This window comes from Brachycentrus maculatus, unplaced genomic scaffold, assembly GCF_059751285.1.
Source record: "Brachycentrus maculatus isolate JH-2025_06_01 unplaced genomic scaffold, ASM5975128v1 h1tg001056l, whole genome shotgun sequence".
NCBI classification, from domain to species: Eukaryota; Metazoa; Arthropoda; class Insecta; order Trichoptera; family Brachycentridae; genus Brachycentrus; species Brachycentrus maculatus.
In genome coordinates this window covers 375,001-397,624 of record NW_028281764.1, presented here as the reverse complement: position 1 = coordinate 397,624, position 22,624 = coordinate 375,001, and the positions used below count along the sequence as shown (strand labels likewise).

Below are 22,624 nucleotides of genomic sequence, written 5' to 3'. Positions count from 1 at the left end.
TTAAGTGCACTTTTGACTGCGGAAGTCACATTTTGTTACTTTTAAATCTTTTCTCGAGAGAGCGTTTGTGTTGTTATGGCTGCTTAGTATTTTGTATACCTTCAAATGGCTCTCAAACAGATATATAAAAAAATGTTTATTATAGGATTATAAACAATCTGATATCAAAGGTTATACATTTACTAACAGTAAAACACCATGTTTAAGACATAACCTGTGTAAATATATATTAGTATAGTAGAAAAACTAAGGCACAATTTTTTTAAAGGAAAACATATTTTACATCTTAAAAATAGCAATAAAATTAAATTCATAATTTAGTGATTTAGTATTAAATATTTTGTTCACACAAATAGTATCAGACATTTTCGTTCTCTTTTAAAATACATGGAAGAAATCAGTATACAATAGTTTAATATGTCAAACTGTTCTTGTTTTATTTTCTTTAAAAATAGATGGAAGAAATAAATATTCAGTGGAACTTCTCATAATGAGCACCTAACTAGCAAAAAAAGTGAAAAAGTTGCATCCTTAAAGAGTGATGTTTGGCATTACGAGTAATAGAGGAAGGGCAAGTCCCCTTTTCACAACATTCACTTGTGAACCGGGTCTTTCGTGGCTTGGGAAGGAGGATTACCAAGAGGACCCTCACTTCTGCTTGGAAAAAACTTTGGCCAGGGAGTGTTGTCAAATGTGATTTTAAAACAGTAAATGTGGAGTCTACAGTCAACGAGATTGTGTCATTAGCCAATATCCGTAGATATTGAAGAGATTGTGAAAGAGTACAGCCAAGAGCTGACCACCGAAGAGCTTATGGAGTTGCATCGTGTTTCATAGCAAGAAATATTGGAGAAGAGTTTGTTAATGGAGGAGGAAGAAGTAGCAGAGCAACAATCTTCTAGCACAATAAGAGGAATGCTGTGGCATGGGAAACTGTTGCATCGTACATTAAGAAGGATCACCCTAATAATGATAAAGAGGTAACTATTCGTGCTACAAATTTATTCAATGATAATGCTGTGACACATTTTTGACAAATTTTAAAGCGTTGGCAAAAACAAATGTCTTTAAACAGTTTTCTAGTTAAAAGGGATTAATTATTTGTCATAAATTCATATTTTTATTTACATATTTAATACTCCTTAACAATTCATAAGTAATTTTATTTGAATAAACGTTAAAAAAATTTCAAAATTGAGTTTTCTTTCGGCCTGGAACGCATTATCGTATTTTACATTGATTTGCACGGGAAAAAAAGTTTCGCTTAACGAGTGAGATGCTGGAAAGAATTAAACTTGTTATAAGAGGTTCCACTGTACAATAGTTTAATATGTCAAACCGTTAAAATAGATGGAAGAAATCAATATATAATAGTTTAATATAGTTTTGTTCTCATTTAAAATAGAAAATAGAAATTGACGTACAATTGTTTAATATGTCAATCAAATTTATTTTCGTTGATCAAAATCAAAATGGTAGAAGAAAAATACTTAATAATATTAAAAACACACATTTTTGTTTATATCATAAATATAAATGTATGTTGTGGTCATACATCTAATTTTATTTGTGCAGAATATTTTTGTGCAGTACAACAAACATATGTTCAATAATCGTTGGAATATATTTAAGCAGTAAAAAAATCACACACACTGAATATATATTAAAACGATAATGATTAAAAATAATATTTCTTAATGTATGTAATAACTTACAAAATAAATAAAACAGATTCTCTTAACATTATACTATGTACAAACTAAAATTCTACATATTTTTTAATCACACATCAACAGCCATTTGCATTAAAATTATCATTAATAATAATTTAATCACTTCATTACTTTTTTTGAATAGTTGCACATAATGCATGATTGGGTTGTGTTGCCAGGGTTCAATCAGAAGTATGTAGTTTTTTTAAATCCATAGATGTTTTATTATTAAATTAGGTCTTAACTGTTAAGGATAGTGTTATCCATAGAACCACAATCAAATGAAAATTATATCTCAAACTTTATAATACTCTTGAGCAAAAACATACTACGCAAGAGGTTAAAATGGTTAAAGAGTTGATTTAATTTACGTCCAATTATCATCTGGACTTGTCCGGAAAATAAACCAACCATTTTTATGGTTTATTTAAAATTATAGAGTTATTTTGGTGTGGCAGAGATTTTTTTTGCTATGTATATTTAGGGCAATGTTTCTCAATTAAGGGGTATGCGAAGAGGGATGCAACTCAAAGTTGCATCAAGAGATAAAATAATTTTATCAGTAAACAAAACAATTACGTAAACAACAATTGTCAAAATATCTTTTTGATCAATCACCGTAAACATTACACTGTAATTTGTAACATGCATGGCAGAAATAATATTCTTAGTAAATAATATATTTGAAACTGGATTTTTTAAAGTTCAAAAGAGTTGTCCAAAGAAAATCATGCTTATTTTTCACATTAAACTTATTTTTACCATTATTGGAACTGTATTGCGATGGTAATTAATGTTTTTAAAAAAAAACGGATTTAATTTTTTTCATCATTCCCGCAATAAGGGGTACATTAATTTGTGGTCTTTCTTGGTGGTACACAGGAAAAAGTAATTGGAAACCACTGGTATACAGTGGCGTGCACTGAGAATTGATTAGGGTAGGCAGTAGAGGTAGGTAGAAAGGTAAGCTAGGTTACTACTTACTAGGGTAGGCAGTAGAGGTAGGTAGTGAGGGAAGCTGGTTCTACTTAGTAAGGAAGGGTAGGTACTTGTTGCGTTTTTATGTCACGCGGGTTAGTTACAATAGGCACTGATTTTCTGCATATATGGAATGCACGCCCCGGCTGGTATATTGAATAATAATACATATACAGGAAATTATGTCAAGATATAAATAACATAACTTAAACTATAATATAGCTGATTTTAGATCACTATTCAATAGTCTTGGCAAAAGTGTATTACCAAGTTATACGTAAACATATTCTGTATGAAAAAATCATGTTTAGATTGTGACAATTTATTTTTATAGCGTAACGTTGATTGAGTCGGGAATTGAACACAGAATTTCATGCATGCTTATAAAAATGGATATTAAATAATACATTAATTAGCTATAAGTATTTCCAAGTATCGTATGTAATAAATCATATGAACAAATAATAATATTTATTATTAAACCGTTGTCAATCCATAAAGAACATTAATTTTAATGATGGGATTAATAAAATATGAACTGTTTGAGTCATGGATATTATTTGAATAACTTGTATGATTATGCAGTGTAACATGGAATTGAAATTGAATAAGAAAAGGCTTTCAAAGGAAAAATACAATCATACCTTTGAGACCTTTTTTATAATCAATTACCAATCGCTTAAACTGCCTTTGATTTTCATTACTAATTGAATACTCATTCTACGTATACGCATCGACTGAATCATTCAAATTCATTAATTTGAATAATCTTTTAACAATTGAAAATTATTCAAACAATTATTTTTTCATTTTAATCATCCCATGACTAATTCACTCGCAGAAAAATAATATATTAATGACATGTTTTGTTTGAATTGGACCCACTGATTTTTAAAGATTACCTAAAAATACTTTATCAATTTTATAATAATTATTATTGTACATATTTGCTTTGTGACTACTGGTATTTTTGTATCAATATCAACATTTTTATTTTAACCCATTGGGCGCTGAAATCAACTATAGTCTATGGCTTGTAAAAGCCAACAAAAGTAAACAAATAAATGGAAAAAAATGAATTTTTATTTTAATGAATACTTTATTTTTTATGGAAAATTTGCTTTTTTCGAATGAATTTTTATTTTTTGCTTAACACGTTTAAAGGGTTAAAAAAAATTATAAATAGGACTTAGATTTGACACTGGCAATTCTCTCACTAGGCTATTGTCGAATAAAACATTTTTATTCATTATTATTATTTTTTTTTTAATGCTATCGAAACGCGATCTCTTAGACAAATATGCAACAAAATAATGTTTGTTTGGTGATCTAAAGTAGAGGTATGACTGATGGGTAACCGTTAATTTTTCGGTTCGGTAGAATTTTCAAAATGCATAGTAATAAAACATCTGATGACATTAAATGTCTCTTATTTGATAATAATGTTACAGAGATATGTAAAATCTTCTATTTTCATTAATTGATTCGGCAGTCACTTTGTGGTAATATCCATAGATTTTTAATTTAAATTTCACTTGTTAAGTACCACTATTTCTTGAAGTGTATTTTGACACGTGTTTCCGTGCATTCCCCATCATTTTCGAACACCGAAAATGATGCGGAATGCATCCATACATGCGTCACAATAGATTTTAGGAAATAGTGATATTCACCAAGTGAAATTAAGATTTAAAATATAATTTTCTTCTCTCATTTGGGTACGCTAATTACTTATCTGTTATCTTTATTCAATATTTGATTGTTATTTTTTACTTTTCTAAGGAGCTTGTACAAACTCCCAGTTGCTTGTGTATCACAAGATTTTACGAGTATGGATATGCAACCTCGGGTGACCTAGTCATTGCTGTTTTTCTCGTTTCCCCACGTACTACTCCTTCGTTGACTTTTTCACAAAGCAGTAATGTCTTTCTTTGTGGGGACTCTTATATACATTATCTGTATTTTTAATAAAATATACTATTCTAGTTTCCTCTCGGATCTGAGCACCTTGCCTTCATAAATTTGGCAATCAAATTAACATTGCGTCAGTCAGATGCGGTGCTCTATGTACCATTTGGGTGTAGATAGAAGTCAAAGAAAAGAAGAATATTACATCATAATAGCCCAAAATCAGATATTTGTATCGTGGCTCACTCCTCAGCCCAATGACATCAGCACTGTAAGATAATGTTAAAAAATGGAAACCTAAGAACCCATCTTTACATTTAATTTATGTACATTAAAGATACTGATTATTATTGAAGAGTAATATCTACGGACCAGAGAGCAAATGTTTATAACAGTCATTTTATGTATTTTAAAGATTTACTGAAACAAGATGCATGTCATTCAGTTTAGATTAGCCAATTTACAGACAAATGATTGGCAGATGAATGACAGGTTTGCAAATAATTTGGTTTCCAATTTCATTCAATGGCCTGGCATGTGTTCTCCATAAGTACTTGGTATTCCAACCGAACATCATGCCAAATATCAAACATAATGACCAAATATTTGATGCATCTCTAGTGTTCACCAAAGTGCGAGCTGGTTGCTTAAATTTTAGCAGCACATCACTGCAAATATGTGTCAGATATTAAAAAAAGTATATGAGTACATTTTTTAATTTTGTAGCCCTGGGTTATTAATCATCAAAATGTGAGTAATGTTCAAATTCCACGCTTATAATATTTATGAATTCCAGTCGTTGCCATATTTATATTAACGCACGGGAAAGGTTTTTCTACCCGTTCGGTCGATTGATGCTTAGGGATGGGAAGGGTATTTTTACCTTCCGCAATGACCTCATTTCAAAGTCAGAAAAGAAGGAATTATATAAAGTTTTTATTTGAATATTACGTACCAATCTCTTTGTTAAGGTCTTGATTATATGTACACAATTATCGAATCCCGTCGCCAGTGGTCTGCAGGCGTGAAAAACACCCGTCCGAAATGTGTTAATGTTTGGAAGTAGTTAAAAGGTACGTGCACTCTTAATGAAATTTTATACTCTTTTTAAATACCACAAAAAATTGAATGTTGGTATATTGCGTTTACTATTTCTGTTTGTAAGACCGGATATTATTGTTGGACACTTTTTGCAGGGCCTCCGAAGTCGTCTCCGCATATGTTTCTTGCATCGCGTTGTAGCACTTGTCCAAAATTTGCGGAAGATCTTCTTTTGAGAGTCCTGCCGTCGGTATTGGTGGAAGAATTGTGAGTATGAAATGTCCTGAAAAAAATCAAACAAGTTTTGTACAGACATTTCTTGGTGGAACTGCATTTTATATAATATAAAATAACAACTTTATAGTCCAAACCAATCTGAAAATGACGAAATCGGTTATGACAAAACACGGTCACTGGTTGAATAAAATATATGTGGAAAAAACTATAAACATACATAGTTGTTATTTCATTATTAATCATACATTATTTTACGCATTAATCTAACTATTTTAGTCTTACATGGATGATAATGATTGACGATGGAAGATTCCATACATTACTGACCCTTTTTTTTTTAATACATGTTTTATTTTTTGATGAACGTGTCACTAGACAGAACCCGTAACGAGACGTTCATTTACATCATAAAGAAATATTATTTTGAAATTATAAGTATGCAACAATAATAATTTGATTTGTCAACTTCAATAAGGTTTAACCAAGTGATTTTTTTATTTAACCATTACATGATCGATGCAAGATTTTGTATTTTCTTGTTATTTTATTAATAGCTGATTTAAATGAGTAATAGTTGTTGTTTCATTGGATGTGTCCTTGTTTCAGGATGACAATGTAGAGATCTCATAGTATTATTATATTTTTCACACCCAATGGTGCATAGGGCACTGCATCAAATTTATGCAATGTTAAGTTGATTGGTACTTTTAAGAAGGCAAGACCAAATACAGATTTAATTTTTTTTTGTACTGGGCTCAAGTAACACATCAAAGTTCAAGTAGCCCCGTTCTACGGTACCAAGAGTAAGTAAAAACGCTTATAAGCGTCTCTCGCTGTCTACCAACAGTATGTTAATGATGCTTTTAAGTGTTTCCCGCAAACAATGTGCTAATTTTTTACCGATACTCCAGGCTGACTTCCGATTTGCCACCTGGAGGAGCTTCACCACATCCTTATCATTACTAATGAGAGTGTATATTAAATATTTTTAAGTTACCTTTTGAGAATCTTGGTATCCTCGCATCGAGGAAATAGTACTTTGAGATAACGACAGGCTGAATGGGACAACCCGCGTCCAGAGCCGCGTGGAATGCTCCTTTCTTGAAAGGCAAAAGCTTTTCACTGCTGTTTCTGGTTCCCTCCGGAAACAGTAGGATTTTTGCCTGAAGAAAGGACAAATTATAAGCTGTGCATCACTGAAATTATGCTGTATTTTATGTAAGTTGTGTTTTTGTTTCTGAGATTTTTTCTTATACGTATGTTAAAATTGTTGAGGATTTTGTGTACAAAGATATTTTTCTCAAATGTTGGCCGATTTTGGTAAGTATTTTTTTAGGTGTTGTTGGAGAATATACCAAATTACTCAAATAAAAAAGCATTTCGTAATAAACATACTAATATGTATTTAAAAATAAATGCAATAATTTTTTTTTTCATTCATATGAATGTGTAAAGGTCATGTATGAAATTGGATGTCCTTGGAGTTTTCACTAGCGATGTGCGTTCTCCAATTGGAAAATATAGTATAAATGTCAGACCGTAACAATTTCATTTTGATAACCTGATGATATAATGATTATTCCGAAACCGGTAGTCACAAATTAGTGTTTTTTTAAATTATTTTTCAAGTGGTATTACACAAAGCGAAAGATGAATGATAAGGAGAGTGTTTAATTATCTTTCTTACCTTTCTAGATTTGATTGCCCGCACTGTCTGATTGAGGGTCTCCTGCGCTTGCTGCGCTCTCTTCCTGTCGATGAACACGGTGCCCCACAGCCAACACGCCAAACCAAAAGGCCACAGGTAGAATAAGGCACGTTTGCTTATTACGGTGGCCTCTTTCATGAGAGGCCAGAGAATAGCCAGAGCTGTAAAGAATTATCGAATAAGGTTACTATGTTACAGTAAAAACCTTAAATATAGGAAAATATTTATTCCAAGTCCATGTTAAGATACAAGTATTTACATGTAAAGATATCGTTTTTGTTTGGCGCTGATTATGTTATGTAAGTTATTATTATAATTTAAATCCTTTATTTTATATTTACATATTGAATGATAAATAAACACTGATATTTTGTTTTTGTTTTAAAAAAAAGAGAAATATTTGTTTTTATTATTTACAAAAATATTTAAATTTCATACTATGTATTTCTGTGAGTCTAAGCGGCTCATTATTAGAAATAGGTATCAAATTGTGGTAGAGTGGATTCGAACCGGGAAACTCTGACTCAAGAGTCCGCGACACTAACCACGGGACCGCAACCCGACACACTAACCCGACTTTGTCTACTAAGTTGTATTTTATTGTTAAAAAACACATAAAAAAATAAATAAATTTTGTGACAATTGTCTCGCTATTTTGTTAGTTTTGGTATTTTCAAACGAATGTGAAGATTAAATGGACTGATGGTCCTTATATTGCTATACAATTCTAGGTAGGTACTCAAGTAATAGTTTTAACATGTGCAGTAATAGTTTATAGGAGACAACAATAGTTAATGGGGCAACTTAGTAGACGCAAAAAATAAGTGTTTGATTCAACATTTGATATATAAATTAAAATGGAGTTCTACAGATTAAACACCAAATCTATAAATAAATAATTAAGTATTGAAATATTTTTCAATTGGTTTAAACATTCTATACGGAAGGACATATCCCTTAGGGACAGAAAAAAAAATGTTTGGATAAGAGAAAAGACCAAGGTTACAACAGGTGTGGTTCAAAGAATCGCGGAACTAAAATAGAACTGGGCAGGTCATCTGGTACATATATCTGATGATAGATGGACGAAGAAGATGCTTTGACTGGAGGTCTAGAACAGGATGCAAAAACGTCAGACAAGATGGTCTGATGACTTAAGAAAGTAGCGGGCCTGCACTGGAAGAGAGTCCCGTCCAACAGACAACTGTGGAAGTCCAAGAGGGAAGCCTTTGTACAATACTGGACACAAGAAGAAGGCTGAAGGAAGGAAGGTAGGAATATTATTCTGAAACTTACAAACAAGATCGATGGAGCTTTGATGGTTAAGTAAGACGATATTTCCTGTTGTGTTGTCGATATTTTGTTCTCCTCTCACTTCCCAAGTGAGTCCAATCAGCTTACCGCACAGTGTACATAGGTACGCAGGTATCCTGCAATGTTAAGGCAAATTGTCATTCTCATTCCATAGTTTTTTTTCGAGTGAGAAAATTCAGATATTAAAGTTATACAGTAGTAAGGAATATTCACAATAATATTACAGTACTTGAGTAGCGATACTGATAGAGTACTGTATACTTTATTAACTTCTCGATAATTTTTAAACAAAATTATGTATTATATAATTATTTTATGTAATAATAAATGTGTTTTTCAGTGTTGCATGTTTTTTGAAATGTTTTTTTTGCAAATGTTTTCGTTCAAAATCTTGTTCGAATTTCTGGGGATTTCGGGTTTCTGGGGTTCTACTGTATCTTATATATTTATTTATTTATTTTTATTTATTGATTTATTTATTTCAAAACATATTACATACATAAATCATATGAGTATCCGATGAGTAATTTCTATTTCTCATTTTGGGACATGGGATTTTAAGGTTAACAAGACTGGAACACAAATAATAAAGTTTTTTTTTTAAATAACCTAAACTAATACTAATACATGGCAGTATATAAAAACAACAAACAGGTATAATAAATAGGCACAGTAAGCATATTTAAAAGAAATAAATGAGAAAACATAAGGTAAGAAGCATATTTAAAATAAACAAATGAGAAAATATAAAGAACAAAAGGTAAAAACAAAATAAGAAAATATGACTAATCACTACATATATATCTTTCCATAAAGTACCTTCTCAGATCATTTATTTTGGATCCCCGCATGGGAATATAATATCTTAAAATATATTTTGTTGCCTCAGTGCATTCTGCTTGTGTACTGACAATACGTTAACGCCTACGACTTATAACAATGATCATTTTCACTTCCAGATGGAACTAGCGAGGTGGCTTTTGAATTTATAAAAAATAAATAATAATAATAAATCCCTTACCGCACCCCAGTGGTGCATAGGGCACTGCTTCATATAAACGCAGTGTTATCTCGATCGATTACACATGAAGGAAAGGTGATCAGCCCTCCGCTTCAGGTACCAGTCCAGTGTAATATTGAATAAATATTAGAGTGAAAAAATCACTTATATTTATTAAACCCCCCTGAACCTGGGACCTCCAGAACGGTAGGCGAGCATGCTGACCATTACACTACGGAGGCGGACAGACTTTATAAAAAAATATGTGTATTAAATTAACTTAACAAAAAATTTGCCTCATTTATTACTCATATTTTACTTATATTATAGTTAATCAGCTCATTAAAAATTTCGTTAATATAATATTTACCAATAGTAACTAATTAATGCAGGATATAAATATTAATTAAATTGATACTACAATATATATCAGTGTTAAGAAGTGATAATGTAAACTTTATTATACTGATTACTACTTTTGATATTATTTCTCACATTTGCTGACTTGTTATTTTTGTAATTTCCTTGTCCTTTGTTTGGGAAGTGTTCATAGTCCAACAGATGTTTGTGTTTGGGAAAATATTTATATTTTTTATGTCTTCATACTTGAGTGCCTAAATGAGCATAAAAAGATCAAAGAATAACATATGTTATCTATCGTTTTAGATAAATCACAGAAGAAATATGATAACAAGGAGTATCCGTGCAAATTAAATGATAGAACAGCTGACAGTATGAATTAAAGTTCTATGATAACGTATAAATCTGTTGACATACTTAGATATCATAAGAGTAGAAAATGATTCAAAGTTTAATGAAATATATTTAAAATGTTATGTATATACACCTAAAAAGAAAAATCTAAATAAAACTATTACGAAATGTATTGACATTTTCAAATTGACAAATTCTCGAATTTTCTACTTCTTCTTCTTCTTTTTCTAGATCCTAAGGATCTGTTTGTGCCTCCGCTTGTAGCTCTTAGGATGTTAACTCCCAGCTGTCTTTCCACCTTTTTGGAGGTCTGCCTGGGGGTCTACGTCCTTCAGGGATTCCTTGAAGGGCGATACGTAGAAGTCTGTCATCTGACATTCTGTTTACACGATCATTCAAGTATCGCCTTCGTTGTCGTCCCCACCTCACAATATCCTCCGTCTTACACATGCTCCGGATGTTGGTATTTCTTACTCGGTCTCACAATGTGTTTCCGGTTATGGATCGGAGAGGCTTCATCTCTTCATCGGAGAGTCTTCTTCTCGAAGTTGTTTATTTATATATATATATATATATATATATATATATATATATTTGTTCGTTATAATATATATATATAGTTTTTACACTTTTATTTTATTTGACCAGTGACCAGGATTTGTCGTTACCGACATCATCAGATTGGTGCGAAGCTAGACAAAATTCTTATCGATAAGAAATAACAGCCGGAAAATTTATATTAAAGAGAATACAGTCATACAAACGTATAGTACAAAGCGTTGCCAACCAACAGTTCCAGATTCACGCATATATTATTCAAATATACCTACAAAAACTCATTTTTAAAATGAAATATGACATAAAATCCTACTAAAAACCCCCTTATACCATAGATATGGTTTGATTATAAGATTATATGTAATTATTTTTATAATGTATTAAATAAACTCCATTTTACATTGCTCCCCTTACTATCATCTTTTGTAATTTATGTTTTTTTATATGTTAATTTGTAATTTATGTTGTTGTTTTTAATGTTCAAGTACTATCTACCCTTTGATTGCAAACAGCTATATATGGTATCAACGTTTTGATCAATACCACTAGTCTGTTTTTAGTTGGTTGGAAGATATTGCTTTTTAGCAATAAGCCCGCCAATGTACTTTTTTATTTTCTGTACATGAAGTTTAAATAAATAAATAAATATTACGCAAATTCATTGAAATTAAACACATTTTGCTAGAAAAATTATATTAAATCATGGTTTTAAACCCCTGCCTTGTTGTGTATATAACGTAGAATTTTGAAGGATGCGATTGCCAATCATGCAGATGATGAATGTTAATGTTACTTAGACGAAGTGATCACTTAAACCAGGCAATAGTAGGTTTTAATCCTGTTAATGCCTGAACTTACTTAATCATCAACTCCAAATAAAGATCTCCTAAGTGGAGCAAATCCAGCATTTATGAATAAAATTTAGACAAACTCAAAATATTGTCAATAAAACTGGTATAATACTGTATAAAACTTGTATGGTTCTGTGCAATATATTATAAAAAAAATGAAAATGATATTTTCAGACGTCACCTTATATGATTCAGAAAAGAGACTTGAAAATATTTCATAAAGGATTCTGCTAATTCATTGATTTGGACCATAGATGTCTTAGACAAAGTTTTACTTTAAAAATACATTTGGTATTGTCATTCATTATGTTTTCTCATTTGTTTATTTTAAATATGCTTCTTACCTCACTTTTTTCTCATGTATTTCTTTTAAATATGCTTCTTATGCCTATTTATTATACCTGTTTATTGTTTTTCTATTTTGCCATGTTGCTCACTCCTTTCAAGAACGTCATAAATCAAAATACTTGATTTTTCAGGAGAACGATTTTAAAGTTTAAAAATAAAACACAATGTATTAAAAATAAATATCAAGCCACTTATTGAACTTTTTACCGTGCAACAGATCTTTTTAGGTAAAATCTGATGGTTTTTTCTACATTTGAAAAATATTTAATTTATTTATAAAAATAATTAAACAATACATTTTCTTCAAAATGCAAAAACAACATTTTGTGCCCTGTAGCGGGTAAATATTATGTTAAAAAATATGCCTCTTTTGCTGGGATATAGTACATTTTCTGTGCATTCCGAAAACATGTACAACTGAAAATTGACGATTTTTGATTTATGACGTTCTTGAAAGGAGTGAGCGATGTATTATTTTTGGTTATTTAAAAAAAATATTTTTTGTAATTTTATTATTTGTGTTCCAGTCTTGTTAACCTTAATCCCATGTCCCAAAATGAGAAATAGAAATTACTCATCGGGAATATTATATATTTGACTTATGTATGTAATATGTATTGAAAAAATAAATAAATACGTATTTTTAATTATGTTGAGATATCAATAAAAATCTTGATAATAACGCATCCAATCGATGATATTTATAAATATTCATATTCTTAAAAGTTGACCTATCACCCTTTGACATTTTAAGAGATTGTAAATTATTATACAAGTGTGTTGTGAAAATATTGACCCAGTAATAGGTTTAGGTTGTGAAAACCAAACAGGTACATAGTGAAAGTAACGGCTAAGGTTGTTTGTATATCGACGTGCCCTACGTAAAGTACTCTAACTACATTTTCGTCAATTTTGATATGTGGTGTATGTTATCAGCTGACCGTTATCTACATATATAAACAAACAAAAAATATGTAAAATAAATTACGTCTAGTTTTGAGGCGTATAAGGCGCTATCTACATCGAATTTCCGAAATGAATTTAACTCCTAAAACGCTAACTACTTAATTTTGACAAAGAACAAAGTTTCAAAACGATTTAATACATTATTTTAACGTGTTTTTAAATGTGTAATAGTTTAGAATTTCAGATAAAACCGTTAATTAATTAATAAAAATACGTTGAAAGAATCTTCTCAGCTCTCATTTGTAAAGTAACCGATTTGTAGATAGAGTACCTACTTTACGTAGGGGCCGTCAATATTCTGACAGTATTGTATAAAATCTTACTAGACCTTATGGGTCTCTTTGGTAACACTTTTGATGCTTATTTTGTGGTACTGTGTAGAATCTTATCGGACTTAATGCGTTTCTTTGGTTCAACTATTCATGTTTATAAAGCGGATCTTCAAGCCCTCATCTGCACCCCAATGGTGCATAGGGCACTGCATCATATAAACACAGTGTCATCTTGATAGTTAACACATGAAGGAAAGGTGATCAGACCTTTGCTCCAGGTACCAGTCCAGGGTAATATTGAATAAATTTTGTGGTACAGTATAGAATCTTATCGGACTTAATGCGTTTCTTTGGTTCAACTATTCATGTTTATAAAGCGGATCTTCAAGCCCTCATCTGCACCCCAATGGTGCATAGGGCACTGCATCATATAAACACAGTGTCATCTTGATCGTTAACACATGAAGGAAAGGTGATCAGACCTTTGCTCCAGGTACCAGTCCAGGGTAATATTGAATAAATTTTGTGGTACAGTATAGAATCTTATCGGACTTAATGCGTTTCTTTGGTTCAACTATTCATGTTTATAAAGCGGATCTTCAAGCCCTCATCCGCACCCCAATGGTGCATAGGGCACTGCATCATATAAACACAGTGTCATCTTGATCGTTAACACATGAAGGAAAGGTGATCAGACCTCCGCTCCAGGTACCAGTCCAGGGTAATATTGAATAAATTTTAGAGTGAAAACATCACTTTAATTTATTTGACCCCCTCTGGCAATCGAACCCGGGACTTCCAGAACGGTAGCCGAGCGTGCTGACCATTACATTACAGAGGCGGATTATAAGCGGTACCGTACAGAATCTTATTGAACCTCATGGGTTTAACTGGTTTCATAGAATTAATTGAATACTTCTATACTCTTAACAAATGTATTTCTTCCTGCAGTGTAGTGTAGGTGTAGTGCCGTATTTAGTGTAGTGCAGTGCAGTGTGTGATGTCATAAGTGTAGTGTAGTGCAGTGTATGATATCATGGGTGCAGTGTAAAGTGTAGTGCAGTGCACAATATCAGTGAAAGTGAAGTGTGGAATACTTTACTTCGAGAAGTGTTTTTTTTTCGTGTAGGGTTTTTAATTTGCCACTTTCCCTACAAAAGTGTTTGCTTTGATTTTTCTCAATACAGTGAAAGTAACTTCAATCCTCTAAATGGAGTCGATGCGCTAAGCGCAGTTACTCCAAAGTGTGAACTCGTGTCCCATCAGGAACAATTTAAGGTAGAATCAGGAAAAAAATACTTTTATACCGTAGAATACGGCTACTTGAACTTTGATGTGTTACTTGAGCCCAGTACAAAAAAAATATTTAGATCGTGGTATCGATTGAAGTATCGTGACAATAAGTGTCACCTGTCAGAGAAACAATGAATCATGTCCGTACGTTCATTATTGTACATCAAATACAGATTTAATTTTTTTTTTGTACTAGGCTCAAGTAACACATTAAAGTTCAAGTAGTGCCGTTCTACGGTACTTCTAAAAAAGTGTGCGTTTCCCAAAAAATAACATTTTTAGGTTCTGTTTTGACAATGTATGTTATGACCGATTATAATTTGTATAAGTGTCAACTAATTTAAGAGGAACATATTACTGTTGTTATTTATTACACTGGCCAACAATGATTTTGTAACTAAAATTTTGATGACTGATTTGGACCAAGTTAATCATTCTTATTCAAAGTCTATATGGTGACAACCTTGTATCACATCAAGTTTTGATGTTACAGTCATATTATTGTTTTTATGGACCCCATACGTTGAAACCGTAAGGTCTAAGGGATTCAAAAAAAGTATTGATAATTGTGGAGTAACAGTGGAAATATATTAACTTATTAATATTGAATACGATAGCATTATACGTTTATTTATATTTATACATAAATAATAATATAAACTTTTGTCAAAATCAGAATTAAAAATATCCATAACTTAAAAATGTGATGTGCTACATTTTTTTCGCTTTCGTTTTTTAATTCAGCTATGCCAAGTGCGTAAAGATCAGGTATTTTCATGTCAGTTACAAAATAAAAGTTGTGAACTGTTGGCCAGTATTATTAATTCACACTTACAGAGCATTTGTATAACTTCTTGGCTTCAAAAACATCAGCGGAAGAACAATAGTTGCGTTGAATAAACTCGACAACACGAAGAAAACAAACTGAAAGAGAAAAAAACATAATTTCAACATTTGTCTCTTGTATTTATTTACTATATCTCCTCCTCCTAACCCTTATCCGCACCCCAAAGGTGCATAGGGCACTGCATCGTATAGAAGCAGTGTTATCTTGATCGTTAAATACACGAAGGAAAGGTGATCAGCCTTTCGCTTCAGGTACCAGTCCAGGGTCATATTAAATAAATATTTGACTGAAAAATCAATAATATTTATTTCGACCCTCTTGGGAATCGAACCCGGGACCTCCAGCATGGTAGCCTAGCGCGCTAACCACTACACTATGGAGGCGGACATATATATACTATATCTAGTGAGGTGTCTAATACATTAAGTAATAATTTTAATATAATTTTGCTAACACGTTCACTGCGTTCAATATATCGCGAATAATCACGAGATTCTGACAAAACAGTTATTTTCAAAACGCTATTAAAAATATGAAATAATACGAAAATTATTTTTGTACATACTAGTACACACTGCCCACTTTGTGTGTTGCATTCACGCGCGGCTCATATTTATACTCACTTTAAAACAAACGAGTATAAACATGAATCATCAAAAGGACTAAAGCTGAGTTTACACTTACAAATAATACAAATATATTTAATTTATTTTTTTGTATTTTTTTATTCATTACACACAGACATAAAATATTGTGTCTCAAGACTGTAGGCGTATGTGTACTTTTAAACACGCAATGATATTTTTAAGTCACGCGTCTTAAAAATATCACCCATACGCGCCTAGCGCGTATTGCAAACTGGAGGGAAATGTTATATGTACGCACCTGACGCGTACGCCTCACCCAACATGTTAATTGTATTAGATACCCTTTAAACTGTCGCAAACAGGACATATTGTATTATTTACTATGTAGAAAATAATCGTCAATTTTCGACACAAAACTGAACTGAACTGAATTGATGGCAACTTCAGTAAATAGAACGGCAAATTTAACGCCCAGAAAATGTTGAGGAATATATTGCAGATGCTGTATTCATATTTGGTCAATTATTTTGTACATACCTTGATATAGTACCGTGCAGCAGAACTTATATTGTAAAGGATGATCATGAACATCATAAAGCAGGCAAACAGTATGCTGTAGAGCGCCATCTTGTCTAAAAAAAGAAAAACAACAAAAACATTAATTCTTACGAAAATTATTTAAGGTGGGATAATCAATACACAGCAACTTAATTTTCTTAAAACCCAGTTAACATTTGACGTAATAATAAATAATAAATCCCTTACCGCACCCCAATGGTGCATAGGGCACTGCTTCATATAAACGCAGTGTTATCTCGATCGATTACACACGAAGGAAAGGTGATCAGCCCTCCACTTCAGGTACCAGTCCAGTGTAATATTGAATAAACATTAGAGTAAAAAAATCACTTATATTTATTAAACCCCCCTGGGAATCGAACCCGGGACCTCCAGAACGGTAGCCGAGCATGCTGACCATTACACTACGGAGGCGGACAAAACGTAATAGGTAACATAATTGATTTTTTACGTAATAGGTAACATAATTATTTTTTTTCCTTAAAACATGTTTTTGTATTGAAAAATAAATTTTTCTAAGTAATTTTTCGAATTAAATACATGGTTTTGAAAATAAAACAGTTATTGAAAGGTGAGGATTTCGTTAATTGATTCGGCAGTCACTTTGTAGTAATATCTATTCATTTTTATTTTAAGTTTTACTTAGTAAACTTAGGGAACAATAATTATATTTAAGAAATAAGAATTTTTCAGAATTCGCTCTACATTTAATAGATAATGATCACAAATTTAACAGTACTAACGTGGAAATTCTAAAAATAATTAAAACGAAAAGTCATAAATTTTGGGACAATAGAAATTCATAAAAATAAAAATAATCATACAACCATAATTAACAATATGACAATGATGTTCCCACTGATAATAAATAAAAAATTAATAAATGAAAATAATAAACAGCTCCTACATCGTCCCAAGGGCCCAACTATTTTTTTTTATTTATAAAATTTAGAATTAGTTTTACATACGGTGTTTGAAAATGATGCGGAATGCATCGAAACACGTGTCACAATAGATTTTAAGAAATATTGGTATTTACTAAGTATAAATTAAATTTCCAATGGTCCGCCTCCGTAGTGCAATGGTCAGCACGCTCGGCTACCGCTCTGAAGGTCCCGGGTTCGATTCCCAGGGGGGGTAAAATAAATATAAGTGATTTTTTCACCATAATATCTATTCAATATTACATTGGACTGGTACCTGAAGCGGAGGGCTGATCACATTTCTTTCATGTGTAAACGATCAAGATAACACTGCGTTTCTATGAAGCAGTGCCCTATGCACCATTGGGGTGCAGATAAGGGTTTTATTATTATTATTATTATAAATTAAATTTAAAATAAAAGGTATTTAGTTAAAAAAATTATCATTATTCTAATAATATAATATATTAATAATATATATAATAATATATATTCTAAAGAAAATTTAATAACTTCCAAAGGCACAATCCCATATTAGTAAACAAAGATTAGAAAACACTTAAAATATTGTGTACCAAGTAAAATAAATTAAAACATATTGCACAATAAAACTTTAAAATACATCCAATATTTGAGAATGGCTTTAATTATTTTTATCTCGAAGCGATATGATTTATATACCAAATTCGCGTATTGATATAAATTATAGATATTTAAAATAACGCAAATATTTTTATGTAATTTATATTTGAAGCAATAACTTTGTGATTTTCCATTTTATAATTAAAATGTCACTTTGTTTTTAAATCACTATAAATATTTTATTATAACTTAATTAGAATGTCAACCGGTTTTGGAACTAACCGCTTCTTTATCAAGACTGATTAATACACTATGTACTTAACAAAATTCAAAATATTTTGAAGCTCCTTTGCCTAACCGTCATAATATTTTGAATTTTGTTAAGTACATAGTATTTTAGTATTAATCACTCTTGATAAAGAAGCGGTTAGCTTCGAAACCGGTAGACATTATAATTAAGTTATACTAAAATATTTATAGTGATTTTAAAACAAAGTTACATTTTAATTATAGCAAATATTTTAGATAAATATGAAGGAAATACTTGTACATTTATCTTAAAATCAAAGCTTTAATATACATTTCAATTGATTAAACGTCATCGTCCGAATAAACAGGTATTTTATGATAAAATAAGATGAATATACTCCACTATCAATAAATAAATAATTCCCATCGAAATACAATAACACAATCCAGATTTATTGATTGGAGTTTATCTTTTATCGGATAAATATTTTAAAAACCCGTTTACGATTTGATTGATTGGGTTATCTTATACATACTTTAACATGCTTAGTGGAAGTGTCGTTACGTATTTATTAGACGAATATGTTTTACAGCAAGTGTTTATTAATGTCCGGAAAATCTATCACTTCTTTGAAAATTACACAGGGATTGCCAATCTTTGGTGGACTGCGAAAAGCTTTTTAACATAACTTGAAACATCTGAACTTATGCGTTAAAAATTGTAAAAAAAACACATACTTACTTACTCCTTTCAACAACGTAATATTTAAAAAAAATTGATTTTTCAGATAGTTTTTAAAGTTTAAAAATATATTAAAATGTATTTAAAATAAATATAAAGCCACTTATTGAACTTTTTACTGTGCAACAGATCTTTTTAGGTAAAATTTGAATGTTTTTTCTCCATTTGAAAAATATTTGGTATATTTAAAAAAAAAAAAACAATACCCTTTCTTCAAAATGCAAGAACAACACTTTCTGCCCTGTAGCGGATAAATATCAAGTTGAAAAAATGCCGCCTTTGCTGGGATATAGTACATTTTCTGGGCATTCCGAAAATACGCACAACTGAAAATTGACGATTTTTGATTTATGACGTTCTTGAAAGAAGTGAGCGATAACGTTTAAATAAAAGTCCGCAAGTAAAGTTTGAGGTATCTACGCTACGTAGTTAAAACCTTTACTTCCGCATAGAATCGACGCCCTCGCGATGTTTTCACAAGTTGTTATTTTAAAACTAAGATTAAATAATGTTTTTTGAATACATTTTTATTATTATAAGGGCAAACACAAATTATTCATTTTTTATTCGATTATTTGGGGTAAAAAGGGACGTTCATATACATACGAGTATATAAAAAAATAACGTCGAATGAAAGTTCGAGAATATTTTTTGCAAACGCGCGAAAAAATAGTCAATTCGTGACGTCATCAAGTACGACATTAGTACGGATTTTGTGATATTAAAACAGTTTATTTTGTAAGTTATACATTGGACGATCTTATGAAAACCTAAATACTACATAAGTCAACGAATTCATTGATATTTTGAATTTGTATAAATTTAAAGAGTGTCCTATCTGATATTTTGAATTTGTATAAATTTTTATACATCGCTCACTCCTTTCAAGAACGTCATAAATCAAAAATTGTCAATTTTCAGTTGTGCGTGTTTTCGGAATGCCCAGAAAATGTACTATATCCCAGTAAAAGAGGCATATTTTAAACTTAATATTTACCCGCTACAGGGCAGAAAGTGTTGTTTTGCATTTTGAAGAAAAGGTGTTGTTTAATTTTTTTTTTGAAAATACTAAATATTTTTCAAATGGAGAAAAAACCTTCAGGTTTACCTAAAAAGATCTGTTGCACAGTAAAAAGTTCAGTAAGCGGCTTGATATTTATTTTTAATACATTGTATTATATTTTTAAACTTTAAAAACGTTCTCCTGAAAAATCAAGTTTTTTGATTTATGACGTTCTTGAAAGGAGTGAGCGACATATGAACATACGGTATGTTTCATCTGATACCTAGTAAAATAGCTTAATGCTTGTTAGGGGTTTTATTACATTTGATAGGCATATAGATATATGTAAGAACTAATCAAATTACTGTTCTCGAAACTAAACATGCATTGGATTGTAGCAGGTGTAAGTAATAAAGTAGGAACTGCGAAGAAAGTAAGAACTGTACTCGTAATTACAGTCACGCGATACCCGTAATGCAAAGATAGCGCTGTTTTATTATACATTTGAATGATAAGGTAGGTACTTGTTATCACACACCGTGTCATTTCACGTAACGCTTCAAGTAGGTAGGAACCTACTTATGTTAGTTATCGGAATTCCATTTCGTATTAAAAATGCGAGTATGGCAACACCGAGGCCGGAGTTGCAGTGCCAAAAACGCGTTATTTTAGAAAAAAATATACTTTCATAAATATCCCTAGTATGTGAAATGATTCGAGAAGATTCTTCTCTTAAGGCCTTACTCGCAATAATAGAATCCATTAAGCATCCGGCTTGGCTGAAAGCCGGGCGTGACTTCAAACCCATTTTTTTTCAAAATGATATAAGTATATCGGATTTTTATTTTTATTTTTAGAATAAATATTTAAAAAAACTTAATTTTTGTATTTTTTTCTTCTATATACCTCTCTCAATAACTCTTTTCTTTTCAAAACCATATATTTATTTGGAAGAAAATTATATTTTTCAATACAAAAAACAGTGTTTTAAGAAAAAAAAAAAACAATTATATCAAAAGGTTACCCGGGTTTAAAGAAAATTAAGCTGCGATTTAACGAGTTGCGAGCTCCGAAGATTTAATTAGCGTGGTTGTCAATCATGTGTAAAATGGTGAATGTAGTACGTGTGTAATGTGATACTTAACCAGTCTATGACAGTTCATAAGCCCTGTAAATACGCAGACTTCCATATTCTTCTTCATCTATGTTGAGATGTCAAAAATGTACAATTTTTAACTAGAAATCCAGTCCCATTACGTTCAAGCACGGATAAATATTCATGTTTGTTGATTTAAATTGAAATATATTATTTTCAATATAAATAATGTTTAAAGCATTTACTTTGTGGTGAGCCATTTTTGCTTATTTTTTAATGTTAGTAATATGTATTAGTATATAACCAATTACTGAGATTTTTATGTCTACCGGTTTCAAGACGTACCCGTCTCCTCGTCAGGACAATCACTACCATAGCACTATTTACATACTTAAAACTACAGTTAAGTTACATATTATATACTGTGTCACATGTTATAAGTTGTTGTTTTATACTAATATTAGTAACATTAAAAAAAAAAAAAGTGAAATATTATATATATTGTTTATATTCAAATAATACGGATGATTCTGGCTTCTATGACAAATGAAGAAAAAACAAAATAATGTTGACAGTCCCTTTAGTACTTACGTATGTTGATATCTGCCCGTAGAAGCAGAACGAGATAACGATTTTATGATACAACTTAATAGATATAAACAATCTCTAAACAGTTTGATGTTTTTGCAAGAAATTGATACAAGAATATGTAATACGAAATGTTTTTTCACATCACAAGAATATAAACATTTTGTCTTTTATTATAAATAAATATATAAAAGCCTTTTTGTTCAGTGTAATATTTATTTAATTTTACCCTGGACTGGTTCCTGAAGCGCAAGAGTGATCACCCTGCCTTTATTTAAGTAATGATCAAGATAACCATTGGGTGCGGATAAGGGTTACAAGTAAGTAAGTAATATATACGTATATATATATATATATATATATATATATATATATATATATATATATATATATATATATATATATAAAGGGTCCGCCAAATAACTTTTTTTTTTCAAAAACAGGGCGCAAAACATCGAGTGTAGCTTCGGCTGTGTGGCACGTAGCGCCGTCCTGTTGAAACCAAATGTTGCCAATATCCTCCTCTTC

The 22,624-nt window shown here is 31.0% G+C and overlaps 1 protein-coding gene across 1 annotated transcript in view; it reads right to left on the bottom strand.

The window, feature by feature from the left end:
- Window positions 1-3,825: 3,825 nt before the first annotated feature.
- LOC148299604 (1-acyl-sn-glycerol-3-phosphate acyltransferase alpha-like) overlaps window positions 3,826-22,624 on the bottom strand; it is a 30,232-nt gene continuing 11,433 nt past the window's right edge. The window contains exons 2-7 of the mRNA XM_088275917.1: window positions 16,872-16,966; window positions 15,736-15,824; window positions 8,881-9,014; window positions 7,564-7,745; window positions 6,874-7,039; window positions 3,826-5,922 (exon numbers count right to left, since the gene is read on the bottom strand). Coding sequence (XP_088132043.1) covers window positions 5,747-5,922; window positions 6,874-7,039; window positions 7,564-7,745; window positions 8,881-9,014; window positions 15,736-15,824; window positions 16,872-16,961 — 837 coding nt within the window. The 5' untranslated portion in view covers window positions 16,962-16,966 and the 3' untranslated portion in view covers window positions 3,826-5,746. The remainder of the gene's footprint in view (window positions 5,923-6,873; window positions 7,040-7,563; window positions 7,746-8,880; window positions 9,015-15,735; window positions 15,825-16,871; window positions 16,967-22,624) is intronic.